Source organism: Notolabrus celidotus, chromosome 19, assembly GCF_009762535.1.
Source record: "Notolabrus celidotus isolate fNotCel1 chromosome 19, fNotCel1.pri, whole genome shotgun sequence".
Lineage (NCBI taxonomy): Eukaryota > Metazoa > Chordata > Actinopteri > Labriformes > Labridae > Notolabrus > Notolabrus celidotus.
Window position 1 is genome coordinate 12,104,001 of NC_048290.1, and position 13,858 is coordinate 12,117,858.

The 13,858-nt window shown below is 38.5% G+C and overlaps 1 protein-coding gene across 4 annotated transcripts in view; it reads left to right on the top strand.

Annotated features, from left to right (window-relative positions):
- arhgap24 (Rho GTPase activating protein 24) overlaps positions 1 to 13,858 on the top strand; it is a 92,180-nt gene that overhangs the window by 23,431 nt on the left and 54,891 nt on the right. For all 4 annotated transcript variants that reach the window (XM_034709997.1, XM_034709999.1, XM_034709998.1 and 1 more), the window contains one exon: positions 13,195 to 13,282. In XM_034709997.1, coding sequence (XP_034565888.1) covers positions 13,195 to 13,282 — 88 coding nt within the window. The remainder of the gene's footprint in view (positions 1 to 13,194; positions 13,283 to 13,858) is intronic.

Consider the following 13,858-nt stretch of genomic DNA (forward strand, 5'->3'; position numbering starts at 1 on the left):
ACTTTCTTATTTCACGGTTCATTTGTCTTTGCCATGGTTAGTATGAGTAGTCTCTCTCAATAACGTGTTCAAGTGCCCTGCTTGGAGTCCCTTAAGTAAATCTCAATGCTGTTTGAATGCTCAGGTGTTGTTAGGAAGCCAATTGACGGACAGGTGTTGTTAGGAAACCAGCTGACTGCACAGGTGTGTTTTAAAGCAAAAATTCACATGGGGGCTAATATTTTTGACCACCCCATTTTTTACCATATTTGATATAAAGCTATCCTAAAAATGTATTTTACATTCCAAAATGTACCAAAGCTACTAAAGAACACGGCTGAATGTTTGATTATATCAAGTTTTATCAATGATGCAAACATTGGGCAGAATTTAAGGAAAATGTTCCAGAATTCCAGGGGGGCTAATAATTTTGGTGTAAGTGTATGTGATGTTATCGCTGCAAAGTATTTCCCTGTCCTCCAGTGATTCTAGTTGGCTGTCTAATATAAGTCCAGTTCCTGATAAGCACTTGTTTCCTCAGACGAATCCTGACGTATTTAGAAGTGTATTAATGTTGTCAATGCAAGGGACAGTATTGTCTCGTATACAGTGAAGCCAAAGCTCTCTGTGTTACGCGTGGAATCTAAAGAATGGGAGTCAGATGGAGGTGAAGGGTCACTTTGAAGCACGCACAGGGTACGGCACGTGTGGGCTTGGCGTCAACATGCCATCTGCCTGCCCTTACTCGTTCATGGAGATGTATGCACGCACAAGCATGCATCTACTCGCTCACATTTATACACACACAGAGAGACACAGACTCAGATTTCATCTGGTGGAGCCGTAAACAAAGGCGGTATTCATCCAGTGGCTGAGATGGAATGATTATCGTAATTTAAACCATTTAGCATCAAATCTGTGTTCCAGTGGAGTACTTAGTAAGGTAGCATCATGACTGAATGAGAGAATTGTGAATGAATACATTAAATCAATTACATTTTATTATGATTTATAAAGAAATGTTAGACGTATTAAAATGTAATCTGGATGTTACGATTCCAGCCACAACAAGTCTTAAGTTTTGTATTAATATTCAAAGCACGAGGGGGCTGTGCCTGAGCTCAGACAAAATGATCTGAAGAAAAGTAGTTGACTGTAATGAGAAATTGCATTAAATCAATAATTCAACAGCGCAATAACTCACTGAAAATCCTTTATTTTCCTGGGTTGAGCTGGAAACTGTCTGACCTTGGCATTTAACAGGAGTAAATAAAATGCCACAGCAGCTCTGTAATTATTCATACTGCTAGAATCTTTGTTACTGCTCTTTTGATGAAATAAAAACACTGTATCAATTGTGTGACCTTCACTGCTCAAGTCTAGCCACTTTAGCACTGAAAAACACTGACGACAGCTACACTACTTGCTCTTGTTGACAGCAGATCATGTGTATCCTTGTAAGGTGCGAAGGTTCGAATAAGGCATTGACATCCAGATGTGATTGGACTTACATTTTGTTTGCATGTCAGAGGAATGTGGTGGATAATGTGGACATTATCCAAACACCCTGTTGTGTACGTCACAGCTGACATCATCTTCTGCTAACAGATCCAAACACAGAAATTGCACATAAGTGTCAAATGTGGACTATATGCTCTGGTGTGGACATAGCTGGGTGCCATCAGGAGCATGAGTGGCATACTAAGAGCAAATCATTGCTTTGTTTTATTCCCAATATAAATACTTAGTTAGACAGTAATATTGTCAATAGTTTCTTCAGCAGGCTTAACACATTAGGAGGGAAATTAGGAATATTAATACCACACACTTCTGGTTGTCGGTATTCATTATGCGAGCTCTAAATAAAGAGATTGTTCCCTTACTCTCTGTATGTTTGCTGCATATCTAATAAACTCTGCATTGGTGGATTGGAAAGTAAATTAACTCTCGCTGGAATTGCAACAAGTTCTTGCAAGTTCTACTTTCTGAGCACTTTCACCACTCATAAACACTCTCAGGGAAACTGTGTATGACCGTGAATTCCAGGTATGTGCAGGTGTAGTGGTATGTACTACAGGGAAAAACATTTCCTCACAAGAAGGGAGTATGCAGCTGGAGCAGGAGTTGTGTGGTGTGTTGAATCCCATTAGAATTCCTCTCACACAACAAGGGTTTGGTATTTCAGAGCATAAGACCTTGGCTAACTTAAAATACAGTGTGTTGTGTGCAATGTCCCACAACATAGAATTCTCAGTGTTAGTTGTGCTTGTATTTGACCCTGGAGCTTAGTTCCAACTAGCTTTCTGTCAACTAGCATGTGAGCATTAATTTTAAGCTACAGCCAAAATTGTCCACCAAGAGGTGTTGTAGATCATTGATGTACACAAAGATGGATGGCATGTCTCTTCCTCCTCCTCCTACTGTACAAAAGTGATGCCAAAAGAACCATGCATTGGAAACTGACATCTTGGAGCCAGTGCTAGCTCAGCAGGGATTGGCTCTCAGAGCTAGTCTCTCATCATTCCTCTTTTACTCTGCAAACCAGGAGTCACATTTGCTAATAGAGCTGTCAAACATATACCAAATATTCAGAATCAAATATCTTATTAATTCTAAACTTCTTAGAAAAATCTGGACTTAAATCGGCATGCTAACAACGAACTTTGTTGACAGAAACCATGTTGCATGAGAATTCTTTGATGTGTATTTTGATTGTATTGTTTTACCAACATGGAAGAGAGCTTGGTTAACAAACTATACTGCAGCCAGTCAGTAGTGGAAATCTTTTGGCTTCATTTTTGGGGAGCTTCCATGTTGTCCTTCATTTATACAGTCTTGGGAGGAGACCAATACAAAGCTGAAAGTAGAGTGAACTGACGCTTCACTTATCTGGTAGATGGACAGATGCAAAAATCAGTTGAGATTATGTGTTGGTGATGATATCAAAATTTTCAATAAAAACCTTAAAACTGATAATTCAGTATGTCACTCACTCTTTTCTTGCCATATAGAAGCCAACAAAATTATTGGTGCATATTTAGCTTTCAGGCTAGCTCACTTTTCTTTGGCAAAAAATGGTACAAACTGTTAGTTTTCCTAATTAGGAATGACAAGTGACAAACGTGGACAACCGAAAAGAGACACTTCAATGTACTTAACTAGGTCTTTACATTGTATGTGACAGGTAACTTCGGTCTGTGCAGTCAGCAACAAGAGTAACATGTCTTAAAAAGTAGGTATATAGAAGCAGTATCATTTTATAGAGTATGATCCACTTACTGTAACTATGTCCTCACAGAGGTCCTGACTCTGAGCTCAGCCATGACTGCATGCTGTTCATTCATTGTTGACTCCTATACTAAGCAATTTCTTTTTATGGTCACTGTTTACTTAAAATTTGATTTTATTTCTTATAAATACAATGTTGTGTTAGGAGTAAGAGATATTAAGTTTACTGAAGTACACTTTTGTTTCATGAATTTGACACTGACCATCAAATAAAGGCCATCTTTGAGGTTTGGTATGAAAGTATCCCACATCTGCAGTGAGAGCTGTTTAGCAAAAGCTATTAAATTACTACTAAGAATGCATCAATGCAGAGAGATGCAAAGATATACATCAATAGTATGACCTTGCCTGTTACCTGCAAACATATTGGATCGTATGGTATCATTGGTATTATGTTGGAAAAGGATTACATGCATGATCAATCTATACCTCTTCTACAAAGTATTGTACAGATTTCTTGCTTTAATGGTCTCATAAACTTGTGTGACTTCAACAGATACAGTCCAGTCTAGAAAATAAGTTTATATTAAAGCTATGGATCTCAATACTTGCAGTTTGTCAACTTCACACAGATATTTTTCTTGAGGAATACCCTTGACCATGACAAAGTATCTCTAAAATTAGTATTTAAATTGAATTCCTCATGCTAGACAGAGGAAGATCTAAGTTTCATTCTTCATCCTTTGCCAAAAAAAAACCTCTCTTACCATAAAAGTTAGCTTTACTTCACACATAATATATCTCATACTGTTGTAGACTGACTGTCATGAAATTTGCATCCAATGTTTATTCATTTACTCATCTGTAATTCTAGGTCTCTGATACCCAGGCAGGATTATTTCAGTGGTGTTAATATTAGTGCTTCTATGTCATTCATTTATTTAGTGTATGTCCTATTTGTCACTCAAACATCACATCATGTATTTGTGGTAATGGGAGTAGTTTACAGAGTGCCAATACATCCTTGTCACTCATAACTTCAGGTATCGCTACACTAAATGCCATCACATTGCCACTTCAGAGGGCTGAATATCAAGGCCTCATGTTTGGCAAATTTTGGTTACAAGTTACCTTCAAGTCCCAGGGATATTTATCTTCTAAGACTCCAGACAGTCTGCTTAGGATGTCTCATTTGACTCTTTCTGGATTAATAAGCAAACCTTGTGGCATTCAAGTTACATTTTTGGTCCATGTATATCTTTCATTTTTGTGGATGTGCTGCAGTAAGGGTATCCAGTGAGATGCTACAGTATAATGTATCCTTGGATATTATTAACTGATCGCATAAGCAGTAAAGGACTCAATCAGTGCAAAAAATATTGAGCTGTTCCATCGATCCGCAGCTGTGTTCCACTTTTAAAGGTGGGATTTTGTGTCACCTGAGATCCCTGCTGAATTTTAAATGAAAAACAGTTGATGAGTCAGAATATTCCACCTGCCTGCTATGTACAGTCATGGCCAAAAGTTTTGAGAACGACACAAATATTACATTTTCACAAAGTCTGCTGCTTCAGGGTTTTTAGGTGTTTTTGTCAGATGTTTCTATGGTATGATGAAATACAATTAGAAGCATTTCAGAAGTATCAAAAGCTTTTATTGAGAATTACACAGAATTCATGCAATAAGTAAATATTTGCAGTGTTGACCCTTCTTTTTCAAGACCTCTGCAATTCTCCCTGGCATGCTGTCAATCAACTTCTGGACCAAATCCTGACTGATGGCAGTCCATTCTTGCATAATCAATGCTTGGAGTTTGTCAGAATTTGTGGGTTTATGATTGTCCACCCGCCTCTTGAGGATTGACCACAAGTTCTCAATGGGATTAAGATCTGGGGAGTTTCCTGGCCAAGGGCCCAAAATCTTAATGTTTTGTTCCCCGAGCCATTTTGTTATGACTTTTGCTTTATGGCAAGGTGCTCCATCATGCTGGAAAAGGCATTCTTCATCACCAAACTGCCCTTGGATGGTTGGGAGAAGTTGCTCTCGGAGGACGTTCTGGTACCATTCTTTATTCATGGCTGTGTTTTTAGGCAAGATTGTGAGAGAGCCCACTCCCTTGACTGAAAAGCAACCCCACACATGAATGGTCTCAGGATGCTCCACTGTTGGCAAGAGACAGGACTGATGGTAGCGCTCACCTCGTCTTCTCCGAACAAGCCTTCCTCCAGATGCCCCATACAATGGGAAAGGGGATTCATCAGAGAAAATGACTTTACCCCAGTCCTCAGCAGTCCAGTCCCTGTACCTTCTGCAGAATATCAGTCTGTCCCTGATGTTTTTACTGGAGAGAAGTGGCTTCTTTGCTGCCCTCCTTGACACCAGGCCTTCCTCCAAAAGTCTTCGCCTCACTGTGCGTGCAGATGCACTCACACCTGCCTGCTGCCATTCCTGAGCAAGCTCTGCACTGGTGGTGGCCCGATCCCGCAGCTGTAACGCCTTCAGGAGACGGTCCTGGCGCTTGCTGGACTTTCTTGGGCGCCCTGGAGCCTGTTTGGCAACAATTGAACCTCTCTCCTTGAAGTTCTTGATAATTCAATAGACGGTTGACTGAGGTGCAATCTTACTCGCTGCTATAAACTTCCCTGTTAGGCCCTTTTTTGTGCAATGCAATGATGGCTGCACGTGTTTCCTTGCAGGTAACCATGGCTAACAGATGAGGAACAATGGTGTCATGCACCATCTTCCTTTTAAAGTGTCCAGTCAATCATGACAGATTGATCGCCAGCCTTGTCCTCATCAACACCCACACCTGTGTTAATGTGTGTGACACCTGTGTGTCATTGAAATTATGTTAGCTGGTCCTTTTGTGGCAGGGCTGAAATGCAGTGGAAATGTGTTTTTGGTGATAAAGTTCATTTTCAAGGCAAAGAGGGACTTTGCATTAATTGCAGTTGAGCTGATCACTCCTCATAACATTCTGGAGTATATGCAAATTGCCATTATAAAAACTGAAACAGCAGACTTTGTGAAAATTAATAGTTGTGTCATTCTCAAAACTTTTGGCCATGACTGTAGTTCTTTGTATTGGTATACTTTGCAAAACACTGATGATGTCCTCTCCAGCTGTGCTCTATTTTTAAAGATGTGAAGTATTATGAAACCCAGAGCACAGCTTGATAAACCAAATTTTGCAGGAAACAAGTGATGCATGATTAAACATCAACATCTGCGGCCATATTTTGCAAATAATATCCTGTATTACAATATGAAACTTTAATTATTTTTGCGTTAACTTAAAAAAAAACTGTGGACAACTTCAGGTGAATCAACCTTAGTATGACAACTGACACAGTTTGTACTTTCAATGACATGTTTACTTTCATGACAATGTTTTGTAGATTATTAGCCTAAGGGATGGATAAAACCATAAAACACATAGCCAAAAAAGCACTCTGACTTTAATATGGCTACTTAAACACATTACTCATAAAAAAATACAAAATGTGTGTGTTTTGTAAGGTTAAATAAAGACTTTAAGAGGAGGACATTTTAAAGACCAATGTGCTTATTTTGCAACTCTGGACCCAAAAGATAGAAAATAGTATAACAGAATATATCCTTCTCTTCGCAGAATAACAATTTTGAGTGTATTTCTACAACATTTTGTGTCATGTAATGTCAAAATATGACAATGTGTCTTGAAAAGGTTAGATATTATTTAGTTGTGTTCAAGAAAATGAAGCAGAATAAGGAATAGCTAATGGAAACCTCAACCTATGAGCATTAATAAACTGTTACATCATCATTACATCAGGTTTAATACATCACCTTTTTAAACAAGAATCCTTCAATATACAAGCTCTTACTGTTAATAGATTTTAGCTTAATTGCTTTGGTATTTTATATTCTATGTAAAAGTAAGAGGAATATCAATGTAAAAACATTAATTCGGTTGTTTCCCCTTAAATTCCAGACTCATCGTTTTTCATAAAGTTGAGATGTATTTTATAAAACTTGCTCTCTGGCAGGTTTTTCTTCAATGAAGATGAAAGCTGTCTTCACCAGTCAGGCAGCAGCAGCAGTGACAGATATTCCTGTAAGAAAGTGGCAGGATAGCGTGTGTTTTCCAGCTGCTTGCACATAAATCACTGCAGGCTTTCTCGCTCTTTTTCGTCTTAGGGATCTTGTGCTTTTTGATGGATTGTCTGTGTTTGTCAAAGAAGCATTTTTGTCGTTGTTGTCTGCTCGTCTTTGTCCCAGATTTTTCAGCGCCTAACATATTTGTTTGCTCGAGGTCTTATGTTGTGTTTGTACATAGATATGTCATAAATAAAAATGTGCCTGCTTTCCTTGTTCAGATACTACCAAGAAATACAGAGCCTCTAAACTTTTGATTCTTTTGTGTATTAGAATCTTTTAAGTGTCTTCTTCTCACATCATTCACACTCAGTTAATCCAGGGAGTAAATACAAATTAATGGAGAGGCCCTCCATTTTTCTGCCCTGTTGCATTTAACTGGCATGTTAATATTTGAGTGAATGTTTGCAATGGCAGCTGTGGATTTTACTGTGGTTTTTAAACAAGGCTCAGCCAGAGGACCTGAGCTACCTGTTTTATAACTGTGAAATAACAATGACATTTATTGGATTGATGGACTCAGTGGAGCGGTTGGAGCAGAACAACCTTTTGTAACTCTTTCCCACTTCAATAGACACGTTTTTTAGCAGGCACGCAGGTAAAAATTGAGACTCAGTTTGGGGAAAAAAAGAATACGCATCAAGTACCGTATCTAGGTCTCCAGCTGAGTCTGACTTCCTGTGTCTGAAAGGTCACTGAAGCTGCAGAACTGTAATTATTGGATAAAAAGACGACTGATCATCCAGCCAAGGTCTAATGAGCTCTTAAATGACCTGTTACACAATAACTTCTGCTTCATTGACTGGAGAGGGAGCATTTATAATTAGAAATCAATTTCTGCCCCACAGTGTATTGCACAATGTTTATTATCTTGCCACATGTCTTGTAATTCCTCAGAGAATATTGTCACTTATAAACTATGGTTTACTCTTAACTTCTTCTTATTCTTTTCACTAGCTTTAGCCTCCAATAAATTTTTATCATGCTTTTGCAAACATGGTGTCCAACTAAAATCCCAACAGCAAAACAAGTTCTTATTTTTAGAGCAGTTTTATCAATATGACAATGACATTTTTAAATGTATAAAGGATTACTAGTAGTGTTGAGCCCTCAACCCTTAACTTAATTTCAGCTTGAAATGGTCTTTGTTTTTGTTCTCAACCAATACCCTTGTAGGTTTATTTTTGACTCTTGATTTTAAAAACAAACTTTAGATTTTATGTTCATCAAAAAACTGCAGAACATCAAAAGCACCATGTTGGTGAGCAAGAGTAAGCAGACGTATCAGCTGCTCAAGACACATAAATGTTCTTTAGGAGATGGTGGAGACCAAAATAGAACAAAAAGGAGAGTTGATATCAGATATCGGACAGATAAAACATGACGCCATATGCCGGCTAGTGTGACTAAAAGATGTGAAATGTGTAAGTCATCTTGTCATGGCTGATAAGTCTTATGAACTTTAGATGCCAGTGTTGCAATTGCAGATTATTTCTGCTGTCCCAGGGTGGCAAAAAAAAAGATGTAATCAAAGGGTGCAGAATTACATTCTACTCATTTTATTGTGGCATCATCAAGCATGAGCATATCGGAGACAAATGTTCCCAAGAGAACAATGAAGTGTATCCTATTGTACAGTACTGTAATCATGTCGTCATTGTATTGTTATCGTATCATTACCGTATCTCTAATTTAGGGGGCAAGAACAAAACCAAACTGCAAAAAGTACTGCATTGGTATATCTAATTTAGCTCATGTTGATAAACGTCCTCACAGAAACCACCTGTGCAAACAGCTGTTAGCTCAATATTAGCTATGGTGTCCAACTGTGATGGGATTGACTCCTTTGGTAACATGCAAGATGTGCAAAACTTTCTTTTATACCATGTAATCTGATCCTCATCTTTTTTTAACACATGCATTTACTACAATTACTACAGTCTAAGCTTGACAACAAGCATATATGGACAACTGATATCTTACTTCATATGCTATAGTCTTACTACTTAATTGAGAAAGTCTATCTGAACATAGGACTTAATTTTTAAAACATTCAACCATCAGTGTTAGTGCTGAAGTAATTGTTTGTTTAATGACCAAATACACTGTCACATTTGGACGCTACCAAAGTGTGAAGGGCGGTCTGACTAAATTGTGAAAAAGCCATTAAATGAACAGACCTGGTGTCATAGTGAGTAATCAGGTATTTGCTTGCAGCCTTAGAAAACTCACCAGGCTTCATTTCATTTGAGACAACAGTTTTATAAAGAGACTGCTGTTTATAAGCCTGAGTAGCCTGCTGCAGCTCTTTTCAAACATATTCCCTGCAGCATTTTCTGAGTGTGTGTGTGTGATTTGCATTTTGGCTGAGCATTAAAGATAATTGGGTTTGTGTCATTCCCCTGTTTCCAAAAGATGACCTCATCCTAGTTGACAACAATATAAAAATGCAAAAAATACCCCTAACAGGCTGGGCCTTTTTGCCCCACAGTTGGGTGGGGTCTGACTACCATACTATTTGCTCAGTAAATATCCCTCTGTCTGTGGTCTGGTTTGTCTGCAGCAAACAACAGCCCACCAGGGAGGATGTCAGTATGGGAAGTATGGCTGGGAAACAGCAGAGGAACAGCAGGGATGTTGAGGTTTTACAATATATATGATATATAGAGACTATACAGGTCCTTTTCTTTTTGTTCAGCAATATACACTGTCCATAAAGCACACATTTACAAAGTCTGTATCACCCACACATGATTCATTCTAGTCGTCTCTTGTTTCCCTTAAATCAGTACAATGTGTATAACAAAAATATCTGTATTCACTTAAAAAGTTCTCCAAGAACCTTTTAATCCCAGGACACTGAAGCTGAGCAGATTCCCTTGCTTACAACCACATCAAACAACTCTTTCACTCCCTCATTCCTCCTCCCTTGGAACATGTCTGTCCTGTCTTTACGACCCCCCTCAAAGCACTTCATCTGGGGCCTCAGGTAGGGTTTCCACTTCCTGGTTGTCACAGTTATTCAGTGTGGCTCATTAAAGAGCTCTCCCTCTCAGCAGGAAGGAAACTGACTCCCCTCAGATCCTGTTCATGTGCGTGGGTCCTTAATACTGAAGCTGTCACCCATAGACATCTTGTCTGCATTAACATTAACCCAGATAGAGGGTACTCTAATGGCTGTCAGATGCTGCCATGTGGCACTGATGTGCGGGTTGTTAATCTAGTGAGAAGTCACTGAGTACATAAAGGACTGACCTGCTGCTGTTTGTGCTATAATTTGTTTTTTAAAGTCCTAATTAGAAGACTTGGTGAAGGAAGAAACTACTTTGTAACACTCACAGAATTAACACGTGCAGGTACTTTATAATGTCTTGGTTGAGGTAACCATGTTGCTGAATATGTGGTGTTTCCAATTCAAAGTATATATGGTCTCTGTCTAATAATTCAACTAATAAGTACTGTCCATAGCAATCAGTCTGAGAAAAGTTTTTTGTCATTTGGCTGATAAAATGCCCCAAAGCAGACAAAAGCATCTTTCAAAGTATCCTGAAATTGAAGTTGCTTGTTGACAACTATACCAACATAAAGCTCTGGACTTAGTGTTTCAAATTGTAGCCAAATGCCTGAAACCTGTATTCTTTATAATGGTAAGAAGGCGGCAACTCCACTGGTTACAAATAGAAGTCCCCCCTTGTATTTAACCAGATGAGAAATAAATCCTGTGATGTTTTATCCTTTGTAAATGTTTTTAAATCAATTACAGTCAAATTATGTCTACTTTCAGTCTTCTGCAACACAGCATGATGTCCATTTGGCAAATTATGATGAGAAAAATGATTTAAGCTAGTTGGTGGTTAGCTGTAATTAGCAGTCTAGAAATATGTTTCCACCCTCTAAGCTCCATATATGGTTAGCTCAGGTTGGAAAAAAAAGACAATTTGGTAGCAGGGTAAATTGCAACCCAAAGCTTCAAAGTGGAATAACATTTAGTGAGGTCTCATTTGCAACATTCAGCAACGTCTTTTATAGTCTATAAATCCACCAAATAGCTCATAACCCAAGGTTTTTCCATTCGCAACGATGGAATACTAAGAAACCAACTTTATCATAACTTTTCAGTAGTTTAGTTTTTTTTTTATAGATATATAGAAATGTTTAAAAAAAACATCTGAATGTTAATTCCTCAACCATTTTCAAAATATTATATTGGGGCTTTTTTGCCTTTATTGAGAGGATAGGAAAGCTGACAGAGTAGGAAACAGGGAAGGGAAAACAGAGAATGACACACAGTAAAATATGAAGCCAATGAAGAAGTGCTAAAAACTGCAGTTCATCGAGCGTCTGTTTCAGACTGGCAGCAGGAACACCGGAAACCACATACACACCCATTCAAAAAAGACGATATTTGCAGCATTAATAAACATGTGTACAGTCTAGTTTAGGTCTGAGTAGCTAATTTCTCTATCGACACACACTGCACGGGGGTGCATTTATTTAGAACTCGGTATTTAAGATATTTTAGGTATTAAACTTAAGAGTTTTGCCCAAATAAGGACACGGCTGACTTGCTTGACAGGCAGGCATCTGTTCCTGAGAGCTGTTTTGAAGCCAATCGTTGGCAGCAGCCATATTGGTAATGCGGAACTCAACCAGTTGGCCTCTTAGCCAACAGCCACAGTATGTGTTCCAGCCTGTCAGTCATGTCCTCATTTGGGCAAAAACTCGTAATCTTAATATCTTCTGAATCGTCGCGTTATTAATGCTGCAAAGATTGCGTTTTCTGAATTGGTGTCTATGTGGTTTCCAGTGTTGCTGCAGGCAGCCTCAAGTGGATTCTCGATGAATTGCAGTTTATAACACTTACGCATGGGGCTTCAGTTTTTGAGACCGGAGGTTGCCGCTTGATGGTAAGTTATATGGCCCCCAAAACCCTTCCCTCAAAATACAAAAACAGAAGAAAACAACACAAACGAAAAAACAGCATTACATTGGACCACAACACAAATATATCATTATTTACAGATTTGAATCAAGCACTGATATATTTACTTTTACAAAACTACAGAAGTAATATCAGAGATATGTACTATGACCTAAAATTACACTTCAGTAGCTTCAGAACTAGTCTACAAATAATGCTGTCTCTGGCTGGTGAGGAACTCATTTAAAGTTAAATTACCTGCTATATCCATGGCAGCTGTCAAATAAATCTAGACAAGTAAGGATTTGCTTTGAAATGTAATGTTGAGACAGTGCACAACATGTAAATCTTTATATCTTGACACCTACTTTTCTGACCCATAGAGAAAGGTGCCAGGGGCTACACTGTGGCACCTGTGCATCATTAGGTTCTCCCTGGTTTTGATAGTCCTGTCCAGTTTATGACTTATTTTCATGACGTTTTGCAAAGACGTCAAACACAGCTCCTCCACAGTTCAGTAGCAATGAGATTAAGACTTGTGCTGCTGAGTCCAGGTGTGCTCTATTGTTCTTTTGCAAGAGAAGAGCTGGAAAGGCCAAGGATAGTCCAAGATCAAAGGTGCAAATACAAAGAAAATGAAGGTGTTTGATCTCAAACCGGGTGCAAATCTAACAAAAGACAGTGAAAAATTAACCCTGAAGACCTGCCACTGTGTAAGAGAAAGTTTCCCCTTGATCTTTTTAATGAAAATCATGAAAGTGTACCTAACATACAATTTAGTGAAAATAAAGCCTTTGATGATCTATTTAACATAAGTATTCTCCTTTTTCACTTTTGTCTACAAAGCTGTCAAGACCTACACATCAAAAGGCAGTCATTAGGTCGAGCCCGGGATTTGGTTTCTTATCAGTGTGTTCTTTTTTCCACAGGGAACCATTTTCTTACCTGGAAATAAAGTTTCAGAGCATCCAACCAGCGGTGATGATGGAGGGAAATTTCTCTTCGAGGTCATTCCAGGTAAGATGACAGAAACATTTCAATTTTTACCAAGATCAAGAACTAGAAGATGAATTTGAACATCCTCCATACATTGTTGAAAATGAATGAGAAGGTTGAGATGTGAAATAAAGGTTGTGTTAACGCTATTAATGCACCACATTAATCAGAGAAATAATGGCTACGGCTGTGGGTACAGGATGTGCTCAGGTTGGCCCACATTAAAGAGGGAAAATGTCATCAGAAATAGAGCAAAGAGGAAAGTCTGCTATTGATCCTTTTTATCTTAAAACATTGATCATTCATACATTCCACTTTGAGCACGCGTGTTGTTTTTGTTTTACCTTCAGGAACCTTTTTCTTTCCTGACATTATAAAAACCATTTTGTGCAATGAAGAAACACTTACATTTTCCAAGTGTGTCATTTCCCCCGGCAGTCTAAGCCTATAGCAGCATAACTAAGAGCTGGTCCAAGCCTGAGCCAGTCTTAACTATAAGCTTTATCAAAAAGGAAAGTTTTAAGCCTAATCTTAAAAGTAGAGAGGGTGTCTGCCTCCTGGACCCTGACTAGTAGATGATTCCAAGGAGAGGTGCCT